Raw genomic sequence first — 23,353 nt, forward strand, 5'->3', positions numbered from 1 at the left:
GCTGAGGGAGCTGGGGGTGTGCAGCCTGCAGCAGAGGAGGCTCAGGGCAGAGCTCATTGCTGTCTGCAGCTACCTGAAGGGAGGCTGTAGCCAGGTGGGGTTGGGCTCTTCTCCCAGGCAAGCAGCAACAGAAGAAGGGGACACAGTCTCAAGTTGTGCCAGGGGAGGTCTAGGCTGGATGTCAGGAGGAAGTTGTTGCCAGAGAGAGTGATTGGCATTGGAATGGGCTGCCCAGGGAGGTGGTGGAGTCACCGTCCCTGGAGGTGTTGAATCCAAGCCTGGCTGGGGCACTTAGTGCCATGGTCTGGTTGATTGGCCAGGGCTGGGTGCTAGGTTGGACTGGATGAGCTTGGAGGTCTCTTCCAAGCTGGTTGATTCTATGATTTGCAGCTGCAGAGGAAAAAGCCACTAATTAAACAAGGCTGAATGCACAAGGGTTCCATAGAGGCATGGAGTGGGTTGGGCTGGAGGGGACCTTAAAGTTAATCTAATTCCAACCCCCCTGCCATGAGCAGAGAGATGACCTACTGGCCCAGTGGAAGGTGCCTGTTGTTTTGTACAAAGAACCCTCATCTCCTGGAGGTTATTCCACGCTCAGGCACTTCAGCATCTGGATTCATGGTGACCCTGCTCTGCTCCTCACTGCAGGCTGACACAGCAGAAGTCAACCACCACAGAAGCATTCTTGTAGTGAGAAACCAGCTGAAAACCACAGCAGACCAACTCATTAGGAGTGGGTCTGAGATCAGCCGCCGGAGCTGCAGCAGTGATGTTTTGCAGCTCCCCGTCTCCCACCACCAATCGCCCTCAGCTGTCATTCAGGACTGTTACTGTTAAGCTTTGTCCAAGTTCCTCACACCTGTGGATGTGCTTTGAGAGTAAAAAAGTTTGTCCTAGTTGCAGACACGCACTGTGGGTAAAAAGGGCACTTCTGTTCTTACCTGGGAGTCAACTTATAAACCAATTGCAATTCCCTGACAGGGGAGGTTTAGAAAGCTGGATTCAAAGGTCCTTGGACTTTGACACCTTGGGCCAAACTCAGCCTGCCCTCAGGAAAATCTGCTGATGAGGTGTCTGCTCCATCCCTAATTCTCTGCCAAATGAGATAGTGGCTAATGCAGGTCACTGAACCAGCCCCTGGCTCCCAAGGGGGCCCAGCTCCATGGGCTCTTGTTAGGTGCCACGCAGCATGTACTGGGGGGAGAGCAGGAGGCACCTTCCACAGCAGCCCAGACACCAGCAACAGCCAGGCACCAGCTGTGCCCTGTACAGAAGTGGGACACAGCATGGACTCACTGACTAGCACAGGACCAGAGGGGCTATCAGCTGCCAGGTGCCCTGCAAAACAGCACAGCAGAGCTGTGGGGCACTGGGCTGAAAAGCAGTGAACTCCATGCATGGCCATTGTTTCCTCCTCACAGCCTATAGTCTAATTCTTCTCACCAAAGCACTCTAGCTAGCTTCTAACTAGCACAGCTCAGCACTTTGAGACTCGCTGTTACCAAGGGGTTACAAACATCTTGTCCCTCCAACTAGCACTGCTAGCTGATACCCTTAGATGCTGCTGAGACAGGAGAGAGACAGTGAATACTGCTGTACTTCCCTGAACACATTTCCTCCCTAATGATGCTTGCCAAACCTCCCCAGTTTCAGATGAAATGTCATGGCTTAGGAGCTCAGAAACATCTCTATGGATCTCTGCAGCAATCTGAGACCTCTCTGACCATGTCACTGACACAGGAGATTTTTGTTCTAGCAAGAGAGGGAAGAAAGACTTTGAACAAAGGCAGAAGTCAAAAGCATCCCTGTGTTTTAACAAACATACCATGGCTGCCTAAACATTTAAATTAAAACTAATTAAATGAAGAATTAAAGAGGTGAGCTGTTAGAAGACCTCACACTCAGCCCCGCTGCTGTCTCCATTCCAGTGACCACTTTCTGAGGAACCACCCGAGAGCACAAAGCAGAAGCAGCACACAGAAGTCATTTGGAGCCACTGCCTGGTGTGTAGCCACTCTGGCCGGGAAGTGCCGCGAGAAGGCTCTACCAGGATTGTTTTGGCTGCTGCTCAGGGTACTTTGTGGTTGTAATGTGACAATGATTAAACCACAAATGATTTAGCAGGGTTTTGCTGTTGTTGCAGGGTAGGCTTCTTCGCCAGCACAGATGTCACAATCTGACTAAAAAAATGAGTATGGCAAGGTTGTGGCAACTTCTCCCCAGGCTGTGCTAAGGTTAAGCTAATTTAATTTCTGAGTGTCCACAGACAAGGGCAAGAGGCCTGAGGTCCCTTGGCGCTGCCACTGACATCCAGGCACGACTCACAGTCCCAGCCCAGCCAGCATCCTGCTGCAACAGATGACAATCTGCCAGCATGCAAGGGCCATATCAGACAGAAAACAACAGCTTCAGTTAAAATATCAGCCCAAACCCTATTTCAGTACTAAAAAAAATACTTCTTTCCTCTTCCCTTGGGTGCTAGAGAAGAATCTGCTTCACTTCTGATGCTCCTGTTTTCCTCTGGGCCCACTGCTCAGCAGCTGCTCAGCTTTGGAGCCTGGTTTCTCATAGCCCCAGGTAAGGCAGCTCTGCAACGGGGCAGGGAACCAAAGCACTGCTCCCAGCTCTGACACTGAGGAGGGCGAGGCAGCGCCGAGCTCCCAGTGCTGGGCACGGATGTCCCCACCTTGTTCAGGGGTGCAGCGTTAGGCTGCACTTTCCAGCTGGCTGCCACGTGGTGAGCAAAGCCTCTTAACCTTCCTGTTCTGAAAAGGTGGAATTAGCTGCACTGACTTTGCTGCTTGCTGCACCTGCAGATGCCTGCCACACTGACTGCAGGCCTTGCCAGGGCCTCAGCCTGCTCTGCGCCATGGTTGCCACAGCTCCAAATTGGGGTGGGCTCTTTCAGAAACCATCCCTCTGCTCCCTTGTAAGATGCACCTCCCTGGGAGGTGTAGGAGTGACCAAGGGGACAAAGGGGTGACTTCCCACCTCCTCTGAAATGCCTTCCAAAGGCTGAGCAGAACAATGCTGTTTGGTTGTACCAGCACATGGCTTTTGCATCAGAACGACCAAAGTTTCAGCTGGCAAACTCATGCTCCCCATCACAACCACTGCACAGGATGATCTGTAACACATCAGAGATGAGGGCCTGCCAGGCTGCAGCCTTAAGAAAAGCAACTGAAATAGATGCAGACATGGACAAGAGGAGGCAGTTGTGTCTGGAATGATGCAGCACAGGGACTGTGGAGTCTACTGCTCCTTCCAGGTGTGTGCTGAAAAGAGGAGGAAAAAGAGCGGAGGAAGGAGGGAAGTGCTTGGAGGGAGTGACTGCAGTATGGAAACTTATCAGTCCTTGCAGCTTCCAGAAGACTCTGGCTAGATAAGACTGAGGGCAGACAGCACAGCCTGTGTCCTGCAGCTGGTGCAGTGCCAGGATCGAAGGGCTGCTGGACTTTGTCCTTCAACCCAAGTTACCACGTGTGAGGAGTGCATGCCCTGGACACTGAACTGGAGATCAGCACACGTCAGACCGTGCAAAAGCAGCCCACTCCCCTCAAATCAGTGCTAAAAGCAGAGCTGTGCAATGCTACAACACCACCTGCTACAGCTGGGGAAAAAAGTAGCTTTAACCCAAACCCCGTTCACTAGAGAAAGGCTGAAATGCTGCAGCCAACACAGGCCCCAAGCCTGCCGAGACTTCTCAGTGCATTTGCTTTGCACCACAGACACCCTGGAAGAGCCACTGGAAGCAGTGTGAGACCTGTTGCATGCAGTGGGGTGGAATAGCTGCAGGAGGGTCCTGAGCCATGGCAGCTCCTGCAGACACTGAAGCGCTGTCCAAAGAACCCCCAGCAGGGACCGCAGGGCAGGAAGGCTCAGCTGTGGCAGAGTACCTGGGTTTATGCACTTGGGAGTAACTCGGGCTTGGTTTAGTCCTCCTAACATTGCAGTGGTCACTGCATGCATGGGCAGCTCCCACGGGGCTTGCAGATTGCAGTTACTGGTCTTCTGGGAAAGGTTAGGATTTGGAGGCTCCAGCCAATGCCACTGTTTTTATGGCATGCCATTTGGCAGGAGTGAAGGATTGCAGCTGACAGCACTCCCTGGAAGGATGTCCACTGCTCTTTAAAGGAAGGCCTCAGTCAGACCCACAGGAGGGTCTAATGCCCTCCTCTGAACCACTTTGCATCTTACACACTTTGGCCCTAAATCTTCTGCACACAAGAAAGAAATGACCAAGTGAAAGGGTTACTGCTAGCTGGAGAGAAACAACTTCAGACACATATCCCCAGTTGCAAAGTGCAGGACCTGACCTGCTGAGACAGCCAGAGCAGGGCCAGAGGTCACCAGGGCCTCAGAGAGCTTTGTGCAGTCCAGTCCAGACAGTTGCTGGGCTGTGCTCAGTGCCTGTCTTCTCCAAGCCGCCCCCCTTGTTCTCTGTACCTGAGAAGACTTCAGTCTTTTGGGAACTACTTCTCTGCATGTACTCAGCACTTACAGCCAAAAGGGAGCCGTTCCCCGTGGGCTGCAAGGCCCAGCTGACAGCTCCATGTTTAATAGGATGTTTTCCTTGCAGGACACCTGGGTTTGCTGCTTTGCCTAAACGTTTCTGACTGCACTGGGTTTGGAAGTGCACTGGAATGTCCTTTCTTACTCCAGGGTCACACGGTAATGCAGGAAATCTGCAGTGGCTCATCCTTGATCCTGCAAGGAAGGCTTTAAGAGCTTAACGACCCCCTGCCTTGCTGGGAAATCTGAGTGCTGGGAAAGCTGAGGGGAGGAATCCTTCAGCCTCAACAGGGAGAAACCGCCACTCCTCTTTACCAGCGATGTTAGTCCTGGGATGGAGCTTTCCTCCAGGAGGTTCCTCGACAGCATTTAGCACACAAGCGAGGCCTGAAAGCCAGAGGCAGCATGACCCTCGCTCTCCTGGCAGGAAAAGCAGGACCTGGGGACATGCAGATGCCCCCTGAGCACGAGCTCCAGCCCAAGCAAAGGCAGAGAGATCCCAGAGCCACATCATTGCTTGCACACTGCACAGGGAAGGGCCTGGGAAACAAAACTTCTGTGCAGATTTGGAGCTACTTTTGGTTTTTCCTTTCACTGAAACACATAAACATCAGCTGGCAAATATTCCAGCTGCTCAGGTCTGAATGCAGCTTGGGCTCAGTGGGGACTTGGGATAGATGGGCTTTAACGTTACCTAAATGCAGAGATAGAGAACCATGTGGCTGCCAACCTGACCTCACTCAGCTCTTCCTTGGCAGCACTTGGCCAGACCAAGAGATTTGTTTTAACTGGAATTTAGGACAATAGGCCTTACTGACTGAGGTGTTTGAACTCCTGCTCCCTCTCCCCCCAGACACTAACACCTGTAACCCAGAGACCAAAAGAAAGGGTTTTCTGGTGTGTTTTCAAACATGCACAAGTTCTGCAGAGGCACCAGGAACGCTGAGCATGAGCAGCTCTCTTTCTTCCCCTTCTCCTGTGGCTTCCCACTACTCTTCAGAGAAGCTAGAGAGGAATGTTCAGAGGTCCCAGTGTGCAGTTGCAAAGGGATGAAAACGGAAAGTATGTGATTGCTCATTAATCTTAAAGACTCTGTTTATGATTCAGGGCATTAATCCAAGTTAGCTTTAATTGCAAGACTTAAAGATAAGCTTATTTCCTTTTCATTTCCTCTCAGCACAGCAGTATTTGAGAGACCCCAGTTGTTCTATAAACAGAAACTGTAAACAGGAACTTTCCATATGCAGAAGCCACACTCTCCTCACACCAGGAATTCGATGTCCAGAACCCTAATTATTCATATTCTCTAAGTGCTCAAGATGCTAACCCAAAGAACAAAGAGCAGCCATCAGCTGCGAGGCTGCCCACAGTGGAAGTGCCCAGCCATTTGCTAATGACCATGGGAGAAACTGCTCCACAGCAGCTGCCCAAGCCCTGCTCGGCTCATTTGTATCACTGGCCTGACTCAGGGCTGGGGCCAGCAGCACTGCATTTCATAAACTGCCCCTGCAGCCCAACTCTGGCTGCAACGTGTCACCTCCCCTCTCAGGAGCTGGACACACAGCCACTGAGCCTCACCAGAACCTCTTCTGCTTACAGCACTGATGCTGCCAGGTGCCATCATGGACTTCAGCTAGACACTGGCTGCAGCATGCAGCTGGGCTGAAGAATGGAGTGAGACAGGGTGGATCTGGGAGTGACGCACGTGTGTCCTCTCAAGGGCTTCAGACCTTTCCACTGCAAACAGCCACGCCAGGCTTGCGCACAAAGGGTCTAACCAAGCCCTGCAGCAGTTTGTGGTCTCCTGCCGAGATCTCACAGCCTGCCAGCCTCATGCCTGATAATGTTGTGCCATTCAATATTTTGCTTTCCATCACAGTTTGCTTCTGAAGCCTGGGCAGCCACAGAGGTGGGGCAGCACTTAGACAGAGCAGTTTTGTGGTTATGGGACTGCAGCATTAGGCAACCTCAGCTGATGCTGTGCTGGGGACCCTTGGTGCTGACAGGCCCCAGTCAGTCCCTTGGCCATATAACCACCTGTTCCTGTAGGTCCTTCTGCTGCTGCTGCTGCCATTTTCAGGCCTACAATACAGCTTCTAAATCCCCTCAGAGTTTTTTTTTCCACTAACACCAAAGGAATGGACCCAGCTTTGTAATGTGGGCAGCTGGTTGAAGGACAGAAGACCTGATTCAAGCCACAGTACAACACCCACTTGTGTGTCACTGCAGACAGGAGAACTCTCAGGGGGGAGAGCCTCAGAAGCACCTCAGCACGCTGCGAAAGCTTCCACCAGAGCAACCAAGCTCTGCCACCAACCACACGATGCAAATCCACAGGTCCCTGTAGTTCTGTGGCCACCTCACTTCCAGCAGATTAACTCCAAGGGGAGCAAAGCTCCTGCTAGGCCACAGAAGAAATCTGCTCCCCACACACCTCTCTTCCCTTTGCTGCAAAAGCTGAAAAGACGCAGGAAGCGAGCCAAGAGACTGCACCAAGAAGCACGGCAAAGGCACCTGCCTGTTGCCACCGGGAGCCAGCAGCCATTCCCGCCTCAGGCTCCGGCTGCCAGCAGGGTGCCGAGGGTGCCAGGCCAGCTGCCGCACACAACTGCCTGTCTGCTCCTTTGACGTTTGCCCATCTCTGTTTTCACCGGCCTCTGCCTCGCCAGCCTGGGGTCTGCTCCGCAGACCGCTGGGCACGCACAGCTGCTGCAGAGGCTGGAACAGCCAGGCCTTGAGCGAGAGCAGCACTCAGCATCCCTGCGCTTCCCCTGGCATCCCCGCGCTTCCCCTGGCATCCCCAGGCAGCCCACGGCTCCGACACTGGCCACCCGCTCCAGCCTGCCTGCCGCTGCCGGCAGGAGGGGAGTCGCTGCACACTTCAGATGCCTGGCATGAAGTGCAAGTGAAGGTACTGCCTGCCAAGCACCTGTGCACTCCTGTGAGTGGCATCCTGAGCACAGCTGGTGAGGATGTCAGCAACTCTGGCTTCGGAGCAGGCTTTGAACAGCAGGGAACGAACAGCTCTGGGGCAGGCCTGGAACAAAAGGCTAAAATAAATGACGAGGAGCTGGTCCTTAGCTCAGCTCTTTTTGTTCCAGGCACTGCATCAAGATAGCAGAGGGATAAGCAATGGATGCACCTACAAAATTTGAACTCCACCCACCCTTGGAGCTGAGGCCTCCAAGTTGTCCCCATTTACTTTGGTCTGGTTACAGGGGAGATTTGAAGTGCATGAGCTGAGTTCATTAGGGAGGGAAGTAAGCTAGGAGATGTACCCCAGGAACAGGCACCTGGCGTGCCTCAACCAATGCAGTAAACCTAAAGAGACTGGAAAGCAGTGCAGCAGTGAGACAAACAGGACCCTAACTTTGCAGCAGCCTGGGCTGGGACACTGCCCTTGCAACTGTACTTCACTCTTATGCACAATGCTTCACAATCCTCTCTGTGCAGTGTCTGCGCAAAGCCAGAGTGCTTTTCAGAGCCTGGTGTAAGCAGCAGATGAATCCTCAGCCACTGAAGCATCTCCTAAGCAGAGATGCTACACTCTTCCCTGATCACAAGACTGACCTTGTAGGAAAGACAATTACGCCACTGCCACACAGGCAAACCTTTCCCCACGGGAGGGCTGTGTTCAGCAGTTGCCCAGGTGCTGCCTGCACAGGACTGAGCGTTGCCCTTTCTCCCCTTCTGTGCCAAACATATTCGGTCTGTGGCAGGAGCTGCAGGGGCTGCCTTGAGCTTGTGTGAGAAGCCCATGGAGTTTGTTAACTTCTCAGAACAGCTGATCTGCCTGCAGAAGGGATCTCTGTTCAGCTGGAAGGCAAGGTGACCCAGGGTGAGCTGTCTGCATGCTGGGGCCATGCCCAGGGCGTAGCCAGGAGCCTACTTTTCAACAATAGAAAAGAACGTGGTGGAGTAGTTTTAAATTCTGATGACAAACTGGGTTAGGAGAAGCAGGACCTGTCAGAAGTCATCTCTCTCAAGAGTCAGTTGGGTTCATGTGACAGCCAAAGCAGGGCAAGAAATGCACACCTCTGAACTGCAGGACCCACCTACAGCAAGTGGGGCATGCTGCTGGCAAACCTCAGCCCCTCCATGGCCACTGTTACGTAAGCAGTGCTGGGTCAGTCACTCTCCACGAGGACTTGCTCTCTATCTGCACCGAGAAGGATTCTGGAAAATATTAACCTTTTGAAGGCAGCAACTCTGTGTTCCCTGTGACCCTTTGCACAGGCACCCTGGAGGCCCCAGATCTGAAATACCCTTTCCTACAGTGGCTGATTGCTGCCTGCCCAGCCCAGGGATGGCCACAGCACTGCACTGCCTTTGACCTCAGCAGCCATGCAAAACGAAGAGCAACAAACCCAACAGCAAAGCAAGCAGCAGGCTCCACAGCTCCGCAAATCCCAGCACCCATGCAGGGCTGGGCTCTGCACTTACTGCCTCCAAAGCTGCCAGCTGCTCTGCCTCCTCCTCTCTCCCCTCAGCACTTCACATCCCTCTCAGCCTCTGTCTTTGCTGTGCTTTTGGGAGCCGACAGAGGAACAGACGCTGCCGCTGTGCCAGCAGACAGCTGGGCTGGAAGCTGCAGGAGCAGCGGGGCAGGAGCCCCACGCAGGCTCTGCCAGCCGGCAGCCTTCGCTCGCTGCCGCGCCTGCCTCCGTGCCACCGCCTGCCTTTCCAGCGCCTCCTAAAACCCACACAGAAGCGTCCTGGCAGCCTGACTGCTGCCAGCAAGCCCACGGGTACCTGCTGGCAAGCGCCAGCCTCCTACCTGGCTTGACTGCTGCCATCACGGCGCGCGAGGCCCTCAGCACGGCCTCGTAGATGGCTCTCTGGGCAGCGGTGAACTTGCCGTTGGCGGGGAAGGTGCAGGTGATGTCGGAGCCATAGCAGTAATACTCTCCTCCCATATCAAACAGGCTAGAGAAGAAACAGAGGCAAGAAGGGAACGTTTCACTCCAAAGAAGGTACTTCTCTTGTTCTGCACTTAAGAGTCATCTGCCTCTTGGCAGCTGGTCAGATAATCACCCCTTGAATGCTCTTTCTAAGTACAATGAGTTGCCAGTCCCCTGGAATCTCCTAGCATTACATATGGATAGACACCCTGCCAGACTGCCCTGGCCCCAGAGGGAAGCACTGCAAGTGTGAAGGAAGAGAAGAAGGTCATGAGGAGCCAACTCCAAGCTCTTCAGTGCCAGTTTCTAGGACAGACCTCTTCTCAGAAACAAAACATGTCCTTTTTTCCTTTCCTGAGCAATGCTGGGCCCATATAAGGAGTCTGCCCTCAAAACCTAACAGAGGAATGTTGAACTATGGCTTCTCGTGTCTAAGTGTCAAGATGCACCTGATGGCTTCAATAAAGCATCCCCAGCAAAGGCTGACTGCTGCTGCTCACAATGCAGACTCTGCTTTCGGACAACCCCACCCAGCAGGGGCTACAGAAACAAGGATCATGGGCAGATCGACCAGGAAAGAACATTTACCAGGGCCTTCTGCATCAGAGGCAGAGAAGAAACAATGAATGAAGTGCTCTCTGACATGGGCACAAAGGAAAAGCTTTGCCCCTTGAGAGGCAGACTTATTCTGTGTATGAATCTGTGCTTCACTCCGGATGGCTCAGCTGAGATCAACTGACAGGGCAAGCAAGGGGCTCCCTATGGCCCTGTGAGGACCAGCTGAGCCACCTGCAATCCTGTGCTTCTTCAGCCTACGTGATAAGGCACTGCACTGGTTTCAGCAGGCTCCAAAATCAGCAAATAACCACTAACCATTTGGCTCAAGCAATACCTGAGCAGATAAGCTCCCTGTCCAGCCCGTGATTGCATGCAAGACTTTGGTCTTGACACACAGCAGTTGTGTGACCTCCTGATTCCCCAGGTAATGAACCAGAGCTGAAATCTGCTGATCTAGGTCATCTTCTTCTAAGTTTGCCCCTGCAGGCCTTGCAGACTCCCTCTGCAGCCTTCTTGTAGCCCCTTCATGTACTGGCAGGATGCTCTTAGGTCTGCCTCTTCGGCTGCAGTACTCCAAGTGAAGTCTCACACTAAAAAGCATTGATAAATGATCAATACTAAATCAAGAGCCATTAAACCATCCTAATTTTACTCTGCTTGTTGTTTGTAAAGATATGAACACCCTGGTTCATCCCAGTCCAGCAGCAGCCACAGCAGCTTCACACTCCCAGGTCTTTTCAGCCCATGCTGGGCACAGCAAGCCAAGGCTCTGACAGATGTAACTCATATAGAGGGGACAACTACAAAGCTATTTCCTGTACACTTCAGAGAGCATAACATTAAGAGACAGCCCAGAACACAGCAGTGAAAGGAAAGCTAAACTCTGTTAGAGCCAAGGTGCTAAGAGACAGTGACCTCTGCTCTGGGGAAAGCCTCAATCCTTCCTGAGTGGAGCAGCGCTGACAGCCACAGAATCACAGAATGGTTTAGGCTGGAAGGGACCTCAAAGCTCAGCCAGTTCCAAGCCCCTGCCATAGGCAGGGACACCTCCCACTAAAACAGGCTGCTTAAGGCCTCATCCAACCTGGCCTTGAACACATCCAGGGAGGTTGTGGAGCACAGAAGCACAGAATGTGATTGAAGATTGCAACGGCAACCTGTGCCAGTGTCTCGCCACCCTCACCGCAATGAACTTCTTCCTAACATCCAGTTTAAATCTCCCTTCTGCTACTTCAAACCCATTACTCCTCATCCTGTCATGACAAGACCTTGTCAACAGTCCCTCTCCAGCCCTCCTGTAGCTTCCTTCAGATACTGCAAGGCCACTCCAAGGTCTCCTGGAAGGCTTCTTCTCTCCAGGAAGGCTTCTCCTCTCCAGGCTGCACAGCACCAATTCTCTCAGCCTGTCCTCAGAGCAGAGCTGCCGCAGCCCTCTGAGCATCTTGGTGGCCTCCTCCAGACTGGATCAAACAGTTCCATGTCCTGCTTGTGCTGGGGCTCCAGAACTGCACACAGTACTCCAGGTGGGGTCTGAGGAGAGCCGAATAAAGGGGCAGAATCCCCTCCCTTGCCCTGCTGGCCACACTGCTCTTGCTGGAGCCCAGCACAGGGTCAGACCAAGACCACCACTAACTCCAGCAAAGACACTTTTTCTATCTTCAATCAAATTGAGCTGCTGCAGATTAGCATAAAGTGAATAGAGTCTGTAGCTGCAACCAAAAGGCAAAGCCCCACACTGGCTGAAAGCAGCATGTGTTAATCCAGCTGAGGGACAGGGCCAAGGAATCACTTCAGAAGTGGATGGGCAGTTGGTTTTGCAATCCAGCAGTAAGCAGCACCAGTGCACTTCAGACTATTATTAGAAAGAAAGGCATCGCTAAGGACGTTTCCTTTCAGCACTCCGGGCTGGAGGGCTGGGGCTGACCATCAGCTTTGCATGCCACTAGAGCACCACACTTCAAAAGGCAGCAAAACTGCGGGAGGCCAGATGTGAACCCTGGCCTGAGCCACGCGAAGGGGCTGAGCATGTGCCCCTGGCACACCAATGTCCGGGGCTCTGCGGCCAGCGCTCTCACCAGTAACAAAGGCAGCACCTTCTTCTGCAGGGTGAGCCGCCTGCATGGCAGTGCTTGGCCGGCTAAGGGAGGACTTGTGTCATCCACCGAGAGGGCTCGGGCAGCTCGCGGTTTCCAGTGCAACATTGCCCCCAGCTGGGCACACAGCTCTGCTTCCCAGGCTGGCATCCTGCAGTGTAGTGGGGCACGGTGTGAATTCCAGCAAAGTCTGCCGGGGAGCCACAGCCAACCACTGTCAGCTTTGGTAACACCTTTCTCAGGCACAGCCAAGTCTGTTAGCTGACTTAGTGAAAGTCCTCTCAGTGCTTTGTCCTGGGCAGGGACACCTTGCACCAGCACAGGTTGCTCAAGGCCTCATCCAGCCTGGTCTTGAACATCTCCAGGGAGGGGGCATCCACAACCTCCCTGGGCAACTTGTGTCAGTGTCTCACCACCTTCACTGTAAAGAATTTCTCCCTACTTTCCAGTCTCCATCTGCCCTCCTCAAGCTTCAATCCATCCCCTTTTAACCTGTCACTACAGGCCCTTGTCAAAGCTCTCTTCCCAGCTTTCATGCAGCCTCTTTCAGGTACTGGAAGGCTGCTCTAAGGTCTCCCCAGTGCCTTCAGTAGCAGCTGAGTGCACATATCCAACCGTCTCTCCAACTACTAATTGCTATGCTAACCACAATTCTTCTTGCTACCTCTTTTGGGGTTAGTATTTCAGAGGCCCCAAACGGCAGCCTGGCTCAGCAAGCCAGCCCATAGGAACAGGAGGTGTCCTTACAGCCCCTGCCTTGCACTGAGATCTTTTGGCACAGAAACTATACCTGCAAGAGAGTAGGTGACAGTGAAGCAGTAGAGGTGGGATTCCAGACCACTTTCTTACCAAACCCATTTGAGGTGGATTATCAAAAATTAACATGATGAACCCAGACAGTTCAAAACCTGTGAGAGGTTTTAACAGAGTCAGAGCCTTACAAAGGAGAAGCACAAATCCAAAAGCAGAAGTGCTTTTGCCTGTGGTCCCCTGCTGCTGCCATAAAGCCTTGGAACTCAGCAAGAGCAAGCAGAGCAGGCTCCTAAGTGCTCTGGAGCAGCAAGGCACTGCTCTTCCAAACGATGTTTTGAACATGCAGGTGCTTTGTGGACTGATTTGCTCACACTGGACATAAAACCCTGAGCAGCACATTTCTGCAGCCTCCTGGCTGTTAGTCACAGCCACTAGATAATGCTAAGAAAGGAGAGGCAGCTCCGCAGAGTGGGAGAGGTCGTTCCAAATGCCCAGCTCGCCGCCCCCATGCACACAAGCACAGCTATGCTCTTTAGCTTGACACCTGAATACAGCAGAGCAGAAGCGACCCAAGCCGCAAAGCACCTTGCTCACCCAGTGCAAAGCTGCCTTTTCCCTGTCAGGCCTTCCTAGCATCATCCAACAGAGGGCTCCCGGTAGCTGTAAAAGAGAGCCAAGCCTGCGACTCTAACACAGCCACAGCAGCTGGCAGGCCGCTGTGCTCCTGACCCCTTCTGGGTTGGCAGATTCTGCTTTTCTGACATCAGAGGCTAATAAAATCAGAGCTTCTTCTAAACATTTTGCCAATACAGCAGGAAGTCTGACTTTGTGAGGAGCCCTGGTATGTGCTCTTGGGGCTCAGGAAGGGCTTTGGCTAGGAGCAGGTGTTGATCTGTTGGAAGGTAGGAGAGCCCTGCAGAGGGACCTGGACAGGCTGGATGGGTGGGCAGAGGCCAATGAGATGAGATTTAACAAGGCCAAGTGCAGGGTTCTGCACTTTGGCCACAACAACCCCAAGCAGCGCTATAGGCTGGGGACTGAGTGGCTGGAGAGCAGCCAGGAGGAAAGGGACCTGGGGGTACTGATAGATAGTAAGCTGAAGATGAGCCAGCAGTGTGCCCAGGTGGCCAAGAGAGCCAATGGCATCCTGGCCTGCATCAGGAACAGTGTGGCCAGCAGGACAAGGGAGGTTATTCTTCCCCTGTACTCAGCACTGGTCAGGCCACACCTTGAGTACTGTGTCCAGTTCTGGGCCCCTCAATTCAAGAAAGATGTTGAGGTACTGGAACATGTCCAGAGAAGGGCAACAAAGCTGGTGAGGGGCCTGGAACACAAATCCTATGAGGAGAGGTTGAGAGAACTGGGCCTGTTTAGCCTGGAGAAGAGGAGGCTCAGGGGTGATCTTATTACTGTCTACAACTACCTGAAGGGACATTGTAGCCAGGTGGGGGTTGGCCTCTTCTCCCAGTTAACCAGCAATAGAACAAGGGGACACAGTCTCAAGTTGTGCCAGGGTAGGTATAGGCTGGATGTTAGGAAGAAGTTTTTCACAGAGAGAGTGATTTCCCATTGGAATGGGCTGCCCAGGGAGGTGGTGGAGGCACCGTCCCTGGGGGTCTTCAAGAAAAGACTGGATGAGGCACTCAGTGCCATGGTCTAGTTGACTGGCTAGGGCTGGGTGATAGGTTGGACTGGATGATCTTTGAGGTCTCTTCCAACCTGGTTGATTCTATGATTCTATGATCCACTGACCTGTCTCCAGACTAACCAGCCCCAGGGCTCTCAGCCTTTCTTCACAGCAGAGATGTTCAAGTGCCAAACAGTCCTCATAGCCTCTGCTGGACTCTGTCCTGCAGAATGCTCTCTCTCTTGAACCAGGGGACCCAGAAGTGGGCTCAGAAGTGCAGCTGTGCTGCAGAGCATGCAGACATGCAAGGCAGCTGGAGCAGCATGGCTGTGTCTGCAGCTGCAGGACGGCAGCGCTGAACTCTGAGCAAAGCCTTGGCAGCATCTATGGCACAATTAAGAACCAGAAGCAGCCTTTCCTAACCAGAACTGAGTCTGATCCCCTCAGACACTCGAAAGTCTACCTTCAGCATGGGGTGTCTGGGCACACAGAGACATTAGGCAGACCTAATCCGTATTGCAATTGGATGCAATGCTTCAGTAAGTGGCGAAAACTCTCCCAACCCTTCTCCCCATCACTGGAGGCTTGGAGCTGAAGTTCAAGAGTAAATTCAGACACCAATACCTGCAGCATTCCTTGCACTCTGAACACAGGCATTTCTTCAGTTGAACTCTAAGTGCCTTTGGCAGAGAAGGGCTTAAAGCAATCTCTCTGTGCCCTGGAGGAGACACGCAGTTCCACAGGACCCCTGGAAGGAACCTGTCTAGCGCAGCAAGCAACACATTGTGCTGTAAGGATCTAGACTTGCATGGTGGTGTGGAGCCCAAGAGCACACACGAGGCATGTTTGGGAACACACAGGAGACTCTAAGCCTTGACTCACCACAGGTCTCCATCTTCAATAGTCCTGTCATTTGGGGCTCCAGCATGGCCGTAGTGCAGCACAGAGGAGTTCTCCCCGCTGGGAGGGAAAAAAGGAGGCAGAGTTAATGGAGGCAGGAACAGGAGAAGAGAGGTTGCAAGCATGGGGTGCTGTAACCCACAGAGTGTTCATGCGTCCCATGGAACACGCTGCAGGAACCACCACAGGCCCTGCCCCTCCAGGCTGGAGCTCACCCGGCAGGAGTGGGCACTGAAAGGGCAATTTGCTGCCCCAAGGTAGACCCTCTTTGCAGAAGGAGCTTGTCACAGTGCACAGAAACACTTCCCACAGCCATGGCAGTACTAGGCAAACAGCCACACGAGGGTCACTTTTCAACCCACAGCCTTCCTTCGTTACCACCTCGAGTGTCTCCCTGTCCAGGGTAAACGCTGCAAGGCACAAAGCTCAGCCCTGCACCCCACGCAAACCTGACCTGCCCCAGCTGCTCTGAACTGCAGTGCCTCTGTGCCATGGCCTGGCTGGCAGCTGCTGCATCGGACACATCGCACCCTGCCCGGCAGCACCCCGTGCCAGCCAGCAGCACCCCGTGCCAGCCAGCAGCACCCCACACCAGCACTCCACACCAGCAGCACCCCGTGCCAGCCAGCAGCACCCCACACCAGCACTCCACACCAGCAGCACCCCGTGCCAGCCAGCAGCACCCCACACCAGCACTCCACACCAGCAGCACCCCGTGCCAGCCAGCAGCACCCCACACCAGCACTCCACACCAGCAGCACCCTGTGCCAGCCAGCAGCACTCCACCTCGTCTGGCACTGACACTACTCTGACCCCTTACTAAAAACCACACTGATTTTTCCTCCCAGAAAGCTTTCAGATGTGGCTGCTCATTCCCAGGAACAAAAGTGCTCCAAAAAAGGCTGGGCCCTTGTTCTGCACTTCTGAAGCTCCAGGAGCCATTCAGTGCCCTGCATAATACACCTGCTGGGACAGGGTTACTGCAGCAGCTCTCTGACCCCTCCAGCTGCCTTGCCAGGCTGCAGTCCACCTTGCAGAAAAGCTCTGCTGAGCACCCTGCCCAAACCTGTCTCCTCCAGGCCGTGATGCCCTCCCAGAGAGCTCACCTCCAGGACACAGTCAGTGCTGGTGAGCAGTTCAGGGAACCACTGCTCACTCAGGTGAAATAACTCCACCAGCAGTGGTTATGGAGCAGTGGATGCTGCCTGAGGGTTCTGAAGGCTCTCAGCCCAAGGGGCTGGATGATGCTGATGCTGTAAAAGCAGCAAAGGTTGTCTGTGCAGTCACTCTTACCATGCAAGAATCAGCCTGCAGTCAGGCAGTGGAGTGTCCTGAGTCACTGCTATGTTTCAGGATGATGAGAATGCTTTTCTGAAACAAAGTGCAGCTCCTGCAATGACTTCCACCTCATGGCGGCCCCATCCCACTGCACTGCAGGGGCTCAGCAGGACACACAAGCAGTATTTGAACTGCTGCTGAAATGTACTTCAAGGGCAGCCCTGCTCTATCAGTTTGCAGAGGTACTGACCTCCAGGAAGGCAGCTGCCAGTGGCCCAAAGCTCCCCACAGCACTTCATTCTGAACCCTGGCTTTCAGTGTAATAGCGATGGAGCTTTCAGAAGCTGCTCCAACACCACTTCTGTATCCTGCTGAGTCCCTCCAGTGTGGTGGGATGGGACAACCATGAAGCTCCTCTCTGGAGCTGAATGACTGTTGGTGTCCCCACAGGGTCACAAGGAACCACTAACAGAAGCACCTGGTAAACGTTTCTACTGGCTTAGCAAGGCCTCTGACATTCTCCAGCCTCCACAGCAGCTGCTGCTCACGGGTTCTGATTTACTGCAAGTGAATGCCAAGGTTCTGAAGCTGTAGAAACTATCATCAAGAGAGGCAGCCTGGTTTTACCAGCAGCGCCTGTGACAGCAGCCTGGAGCTGGAGTCTTGCTGCAGTGGGGTGGTAATTCTCAAGTTATATGAAGGTACTTAAAATAGCAAACTTGCCAGACAATTTAAGTGCACCCTTTGCCATAAAACTGCTCCTGCTGCAATTCTGCATATAAATTGGAGAACTGCATTTACAAACAAGCAATTGAGCAAAGAGCAGACAGAAGCAAGGACACAAACTGCCCTTATTGCCTCCAGAGCAGGGTAACATTGTTGCCATTAAAGCGAACATCTTTTATTGCGTGACTCCGGTGCAAGGCAAACGCTTGTGAGCAGTGGAGCACATAAACCAACACAGACACCTCAGCTGGCTGTCAGAGGTCTCAGACCAGACCACTTCCACTGACTAAGCAAGGCTGATCCCTCCACAAGGCACAGCTATCCTTCAACATGCAGTCTGCACTATCCTCTTGGAATTCTGCACACAGTACATGCATCCCTGCAGCAGCAGGGAGAGCTATGTTAATGCTTTCCCAAACACAATGCCTTCAACACCAGCTGCTCAGCAAGGCCAGAGGAAAAAGTGTCCAAAGCCCAAAAACCTTCATTCAGTCACCTCCTGACCTCTGAGCTAAAGAATGCTGAGACTGCTACGGAACACTTCAGGTGTGTTTCAAAGGGTACTTCTGAGCAACAGAGGATATAGCTCTGCAGCCCTTCTGCACTATGCTACTTAACAGCACGCCAGCTGCAGCACAGAGCTGAGCACTGATGTGATCCCAGCATGGGCAGTGGCCGCTGGGCAACCTCTGGAGTGCCTCTAAGACACAGCACTTGTCACCTTCCTCTTCCAGAGGAAGCAGCTCCAGTCTCACTCTGGTGACACCTGCAAACACATCATATGCCTAAGAGGAACCATTTGACAGATATCCCAAGGGAGACTGACCACAGACTGCCAGAGCTGAGCCCACAGCACAGACTCACCTGCCACAGATGCAAGTGTAGGAGGTGTGCCGCATGCCCCCGCGAGCGTAGCAGTAGTGCTGGAACAGGCTGCAAAGGCAGAAAGGTGGCAGTCAATAACAGATACAAACCCACCACAAGGCAGGGAGAAATGCAAGTCCTGCTTAAGTACAGCTGTGCTAGTGCAAATCCACAGCTCCCCAGCATGGCTCTCTGCCCATTTCTGCTCAGCTGAGCACTCAAAGCCAGGCCCACGCTGGGCTGGGCAGGCTGGGGAGCAGTGAACGATCCCCACAGAGTCCATTAGGCAGAGGCTGGAGTGCAGCTCAGGAGCTCCACATGACAAACTTTCCTGACCGGTTGGGAGCGAAGCACAGTATCAGTTTCTTAGCTTGAAACAGCTTTGTTTTGCTGACCCTATTTCATACAAGTCCCCTGAAAGCACCTGGGCACTGTCTGGACTGTGGCTAGCCCCCGTGAGGGTAATAATAACCTGTGAGAAAATGCTTAAATACCTCCCTGTAATTCTCTACTGCCTTCTGCCACAGAGCAAAGAGCCTGGGTGCAGCTAGTGGGCAAGCAGCACACGGACCACGGGAGCCTTCTCTCCCAGTTCAGCTGGTGTTTGCCTCTTGCTGGTTATTGCTACATCTGGGCATCACCCAGAGAATGTCTCCTGCGCCGGGTAAGAACTGGGCATTATTAAAATCAGTGGTGGGGGGTGGTGAGAGCTCTAGATAGCAAAATTAATGAACAATATTCATTTTGGAAGGTATCATCTCACATCAATTAATTTCCACTCCAACACCAAGCATCTAATTTGTCTCATTAAAATATTCCAGTTAGCCTCAAACCAGCAGAGTAACTGACATCCAAAGCATAGCCAGTTGGAGAGGCTGCCATCACTGAGGCTGTGACCAGACTGTCACAAGCAACAGCCCCAAACTGAACAACTGTGCCTGAGCTGGCAGAGGTAGCAGAGCCTCTCTGCAGTCCTGCAGTCCCCTGCAGCAGCAAGTGAGAGTCAGGCTGCATCTGCTCCCGGCTGGGTGGGCCAGCACTGGCCTCGGGCAGAACACGGGCTTCCTGCTGCCCTGTGCATGCTGCTGCCTGCCTCTCTGCAACTGCCCAGTGGTTGTAAGGCAGCCATGCAGCAGCAGCTCCTCCTGCACTGCTCCTGCGTAGCAATCCGGAAGCTGCACAACCTCGAACCCAGGACTGATTTCCATCTGTTTCCTACAGCAAAAGGGTTTTTCAAGGAGTTTTCAACCATCACCAGGTGCAAAAGTGGCAAACAGACCCCAGTGGCACACTACAAAACAGCCATGGCCAAGAAGGGTCTCCCTCTTGCTTCTTCACCAGCTCCACCTGGAGCTGGACCCACCAGCAGCAAGGCAGCAGCACGAAGTCCTGCCCTGCTCTGACTTCCCCAGAATCACGGAAGAGAGAGCATGACCTGTTCTTAGCCTCATTGCTCCATTTCCAGCTCTAATAATTCTAGATCTCAACTGGCATACTTTAAATTAAATTTTTTTCTAGTTTAAACCTATTTATCAACAGCTAATTAATGAGGTCTAAATCCTTTGATGACAGAATGATTAAATTGCATTTTAACTAATCCATCTTTAATTAAAATGCTGCCAGCAAACCATTTCTGGATGTGTAAAAAGGACACAGTTATAGATGCTCACTCTTTAACTATGCATTATGTAAAGCCAATAATTAGAAGAACTCTTGATTTCAATTATATTTTAATTACTGTTACATATAAAACATGCTTTAATAGATGTAATGCAATACATTTTCTTTCTTTACAACCCACTAATCATTCCTATTGGGGTGACAACCAAATAAAAGGAAGTTTAATATATGCACTGGTACAGGAATCCTGGGTTAGCTCTCAGCCAATTCTCTCTCCATTTCCTCTCTGCAGCAGAAAAGGTTCTTAATTATCTCCAGAGCTAACCCAGAGATGAATCTCTATAAATCCCTGTTAGCACTCTCCAAGGAGATTAGCCACAGCTGACCAGAACAAAGAGAAATGCTTCCTCCTTCTTACTGCACTTGCCTGTCTCTGAGATTCCTCATCCCAAGCCAAGGGACAGCTACAAGCTGCTATTTGTATCCAGTTTCCTGCTCACTGCCTTAGAATCGTAGAATCAAGCAGGCTGGAAGAGAGCTCCAAGCTCATCCAGTCCAACCCAGCACTCAGCCCCATCCAGTCAACCAGACCATGGCACTCAGTGCCCCAGCCAGGCTTGGCTTCAACACCTCCAGGGACGGTGACTCCACCACCTCCCTGGGCAGCCCATTCCAGTGCCAATCACTCTCTCTGCCAACAACTTCCTCCTAACATCCAGCCTAGACCTCCCCTGGCACAACTTGAGACTGTGTCCCCTTCTTCTGTTGCTGCTTGCCTGGGAGAAGAGACCAACCCCACCTGGCTACAGCCTCCCTTCAGGGAGCTGCAGACAGCAATGAGCTCTGCCCTGAGCCTCCTCTTCTGCAGGCTGCACACCCCCAGCTCCCTCAGCCTCTCCTCACAGGGCTGTGCTCCAGGCCCCTCCCCAGCCTTGCTGCCCTTCTCCAAACACCTTCCAGCACCTCATCATCTCTCTGGAATTGAGGAGCCCAGAACTGGACACAGCACTCAAAGTGTGGCCTAAGCAGTGCTGAGCACAGGGGCAGAAGAACCTCCCTTGTCCTGCTGCCCACACTGCTCCTGAGCCAGCCCAGGATGCCATTGGCTCTGCTGCCCACCTGGGCACACTGTTCCTTTCCTTTGCAATTTTAGGTGGCAATAGGAGCCAAGAGACACTTCAGTCACTGCAGGAGCCACTCATTTTCACTTATTTTGGATATCCCTTGCCCCTCTCTGGGAGGGGAGGGTGGCAGATAAAGATATTTTGGTGATTGCAGCCAGGTCCCCATTACCTGCAGGAGTGAGCAGCTGAGACATAAAGATCATAGAACAGTTTAGGTTGGAAGAGACCTCAAAGATCAGCCAGTTCCAATTCCCTGCCAGAGGCAGGGACACTTCCCACTAGAACAGGTTGCTTAAGGCCTCATGCAGCCTGGCCTTGAACACCTCCAGGGTGGTTGTGGAACACAGAAGCACAGAATGGGATCTTTGATCTTTGATCACATTGGGTGCTTCTGTGCTCCACAACCTCCCTGGGCAACCTGTGCCAGTGTCTCACCACCCTCACTGGAAAGAAATTCTTCCTAACATGCAGTTTGAATCTCCCTTCTGCCACTCTAAATCCATTACCCCTCCTCCTGTCATTACAAACCCTTGTCAATAGTCACAGGATATTAGGGGATGAAAGGGACCCAAGGGGATCATCGAGTCCAACCCCACATCTTCCCTCCCCTGTCTTCCTGTAGCCCCCTTCAGATACTGGAAGGCCACTCCAAGGTCTCCTCAAAGCCTTCTATTCCCCAGGCTGCAGAGCCCCAACTCTTGAGGCCTGTGCCCACAGCAGAGCTGCGGCAGATGAAGGTGACGGATGTAGAACTCTTCCTTGCTTTGGCCGAGTCACTTCTGAATGCAAATGTGGAACCAAGTCTGTCTTTGTGCCTCCCAGAGAGCACAGAGAGCTGCTCAGGAACGCTCAATATCCTGTGGCAAGCACACTGCCTGCTGGCAATAGCTACCTTTTGCCCAAACAACCCAAAATGCCACAAATTAAAGTTATTAAACATGTCTCTAAGCCCTGCATGTTCCAAAGCAGTTAAATGGAGAAAATTCAGTCTTAGAGTTTCACTGCTTTCAGTGTTCTGAATCTGGCATGAGGAAACTCACCAGCTTAAGACAGAAGTCCACTTGATTTGCCCACTCCAGTGACCTGACACACAACCAAGCAGGTGCTCTGTGTCACTGCTCCTGACTCTCAGATGTGACACTGCATTGTCACAAGCCCAGCTCCACTCTTTGGACAGGTCAATGAACCTGCTGATAGCACAGGGTTACTGCAAGATCTCTTCCAAAACCAGCTGGCATTTAGCAACCTGACAGCCCTGCACAGCCCAGAGCCCCCTCTGACACACAGACACTGACATGCCCCCGGCTCAGAGCGGAGCTGCTGCAGCTTGATTTACAGAGCCCTCTCCCTTCCCCTTTTTGTCTCTTTCTGCCTGTCGAGCAAGCCGAGGGCAGGGGATGCACTGGACCACCTCACGGAGTGCACTGTCCATTTACCTTCTGGTTAACCAGCAAGGCCAGCAGTGTGCTCTGTGTGAGCTGGATCCTTGAGACAGGAGCCTTCTGGGCAGACCAGGTGGGGTGCCCATGTATTCCTCCCCACACTGACATGCCAGCAGGCTTTGCCCAGGGGTACTGAGCACACTGCTTCCTCATGAAAACCTTACAGCAGCTTTTGCCTGGGACTCCCACACAGACTTTCCTGTGTGTCACATGTGGCATCCAGCCACTGCTCCACCACCTCAGGAGCCTTGTAGAGCCAAGGCAAGTGAGGGGCAAATGAGGCTGCTGGCATCCCCTGGCCTCTCCAGTGGGTGACTGCTTGCCGTGTGCCTCAGCCTGAGGCTAAGAACAAGCCTGCATGCACAGTAACGTTAGAGAGGAAAGAGCTGAGCAGACAAATCCCTGAGCTGCTGCAAGCACTGGGGAAGCGCCTGGCAAGGTCAGTACCAGGGTGACACAAGCCAATCAGAAAGCCACAGGGGCAATGCAGAAGGCAGAGGGACAGACATTTGCTAGGGGGACACTTCTGGGGAGAAGCTCCTGACAGACCATTTTACTTCCCCAAAGGCAGAAAACTCTGCAGCCACATCTGGATCCCCCACGGCCTTCTGGAGTGACGCAAAACATTGCTGCTTCTCCAGCAGAGAACATCAACTAAGCATCCCAAACCTGCTGAAGCATTTCAGAACCACTTAGCTAACCCAGAACACCATCCAGACTTCTCTTACAGATGGTGTGTTTGGCTGGATCCACTTCCAGATGCTGCATTGTCAAAAGGAAAGTTTTCCTGGCTTGTCAGACAAATACCAGCTCAGAGGTGTCCTTCTCTAATCTTTCTGACCATCTTCCAAGGCTTCTTATCATATAAAGTGAGAGAAAAGCTGCCCAGAGGACTACACCATTTACCAGAAATTACTTCTTTATGGAAGAATCAATTTTACAGTCTCCTGAATTT

General features: G+C 52.7%; 1 protein-coding gene across 3 annotated transcripts in view; it reads right to left on the reverse strand.

Annotated features, from left to right (window-relative positions):
- Positions 1–23,353, reverse strand: part of PEPD (peptidase D) — a 170,032-nt gene that overhangs the window by 20,359 nt on the left and 126,320 nt on the right. For all 3 annotated transcript variants that reach the window (XM_064159872.1, XM_064159874.1, XM_064159873.1), the window contains exons 11-13: positions 18,213–18,281; positions 15,327–15,404; positions 9,290–9,438 (exon numbers count right to left, since the gene is read on the reverse strand). In XM_064159872.1, the coding sequence (XP_064015942.1) occupies positions 9,290–9,438; positions 15,327–15,404; positions 18,213–18,281 (296 nt within the window). The remainder of the gene's footprint in view (positions 1–9,289; positions 9,439–15,326; positions 15,405–18,212; positions 18,282–23,353) is intronic.

Source organism: Pogoniulus pusillus, chromosome 20 (assembly GCF_015220805.1).
Source record: "Pogoniulus pusillus isolate bPogPus1 chromosome 20, bPogPus1.pri, whole genome shotgun sequence".
Lineage (NCBI taxonomy): Eukaryota > Metazoa > Chordata > Aves > Piciformes > Lybiidae > Pogoniulus > Pogoniulus pusillus.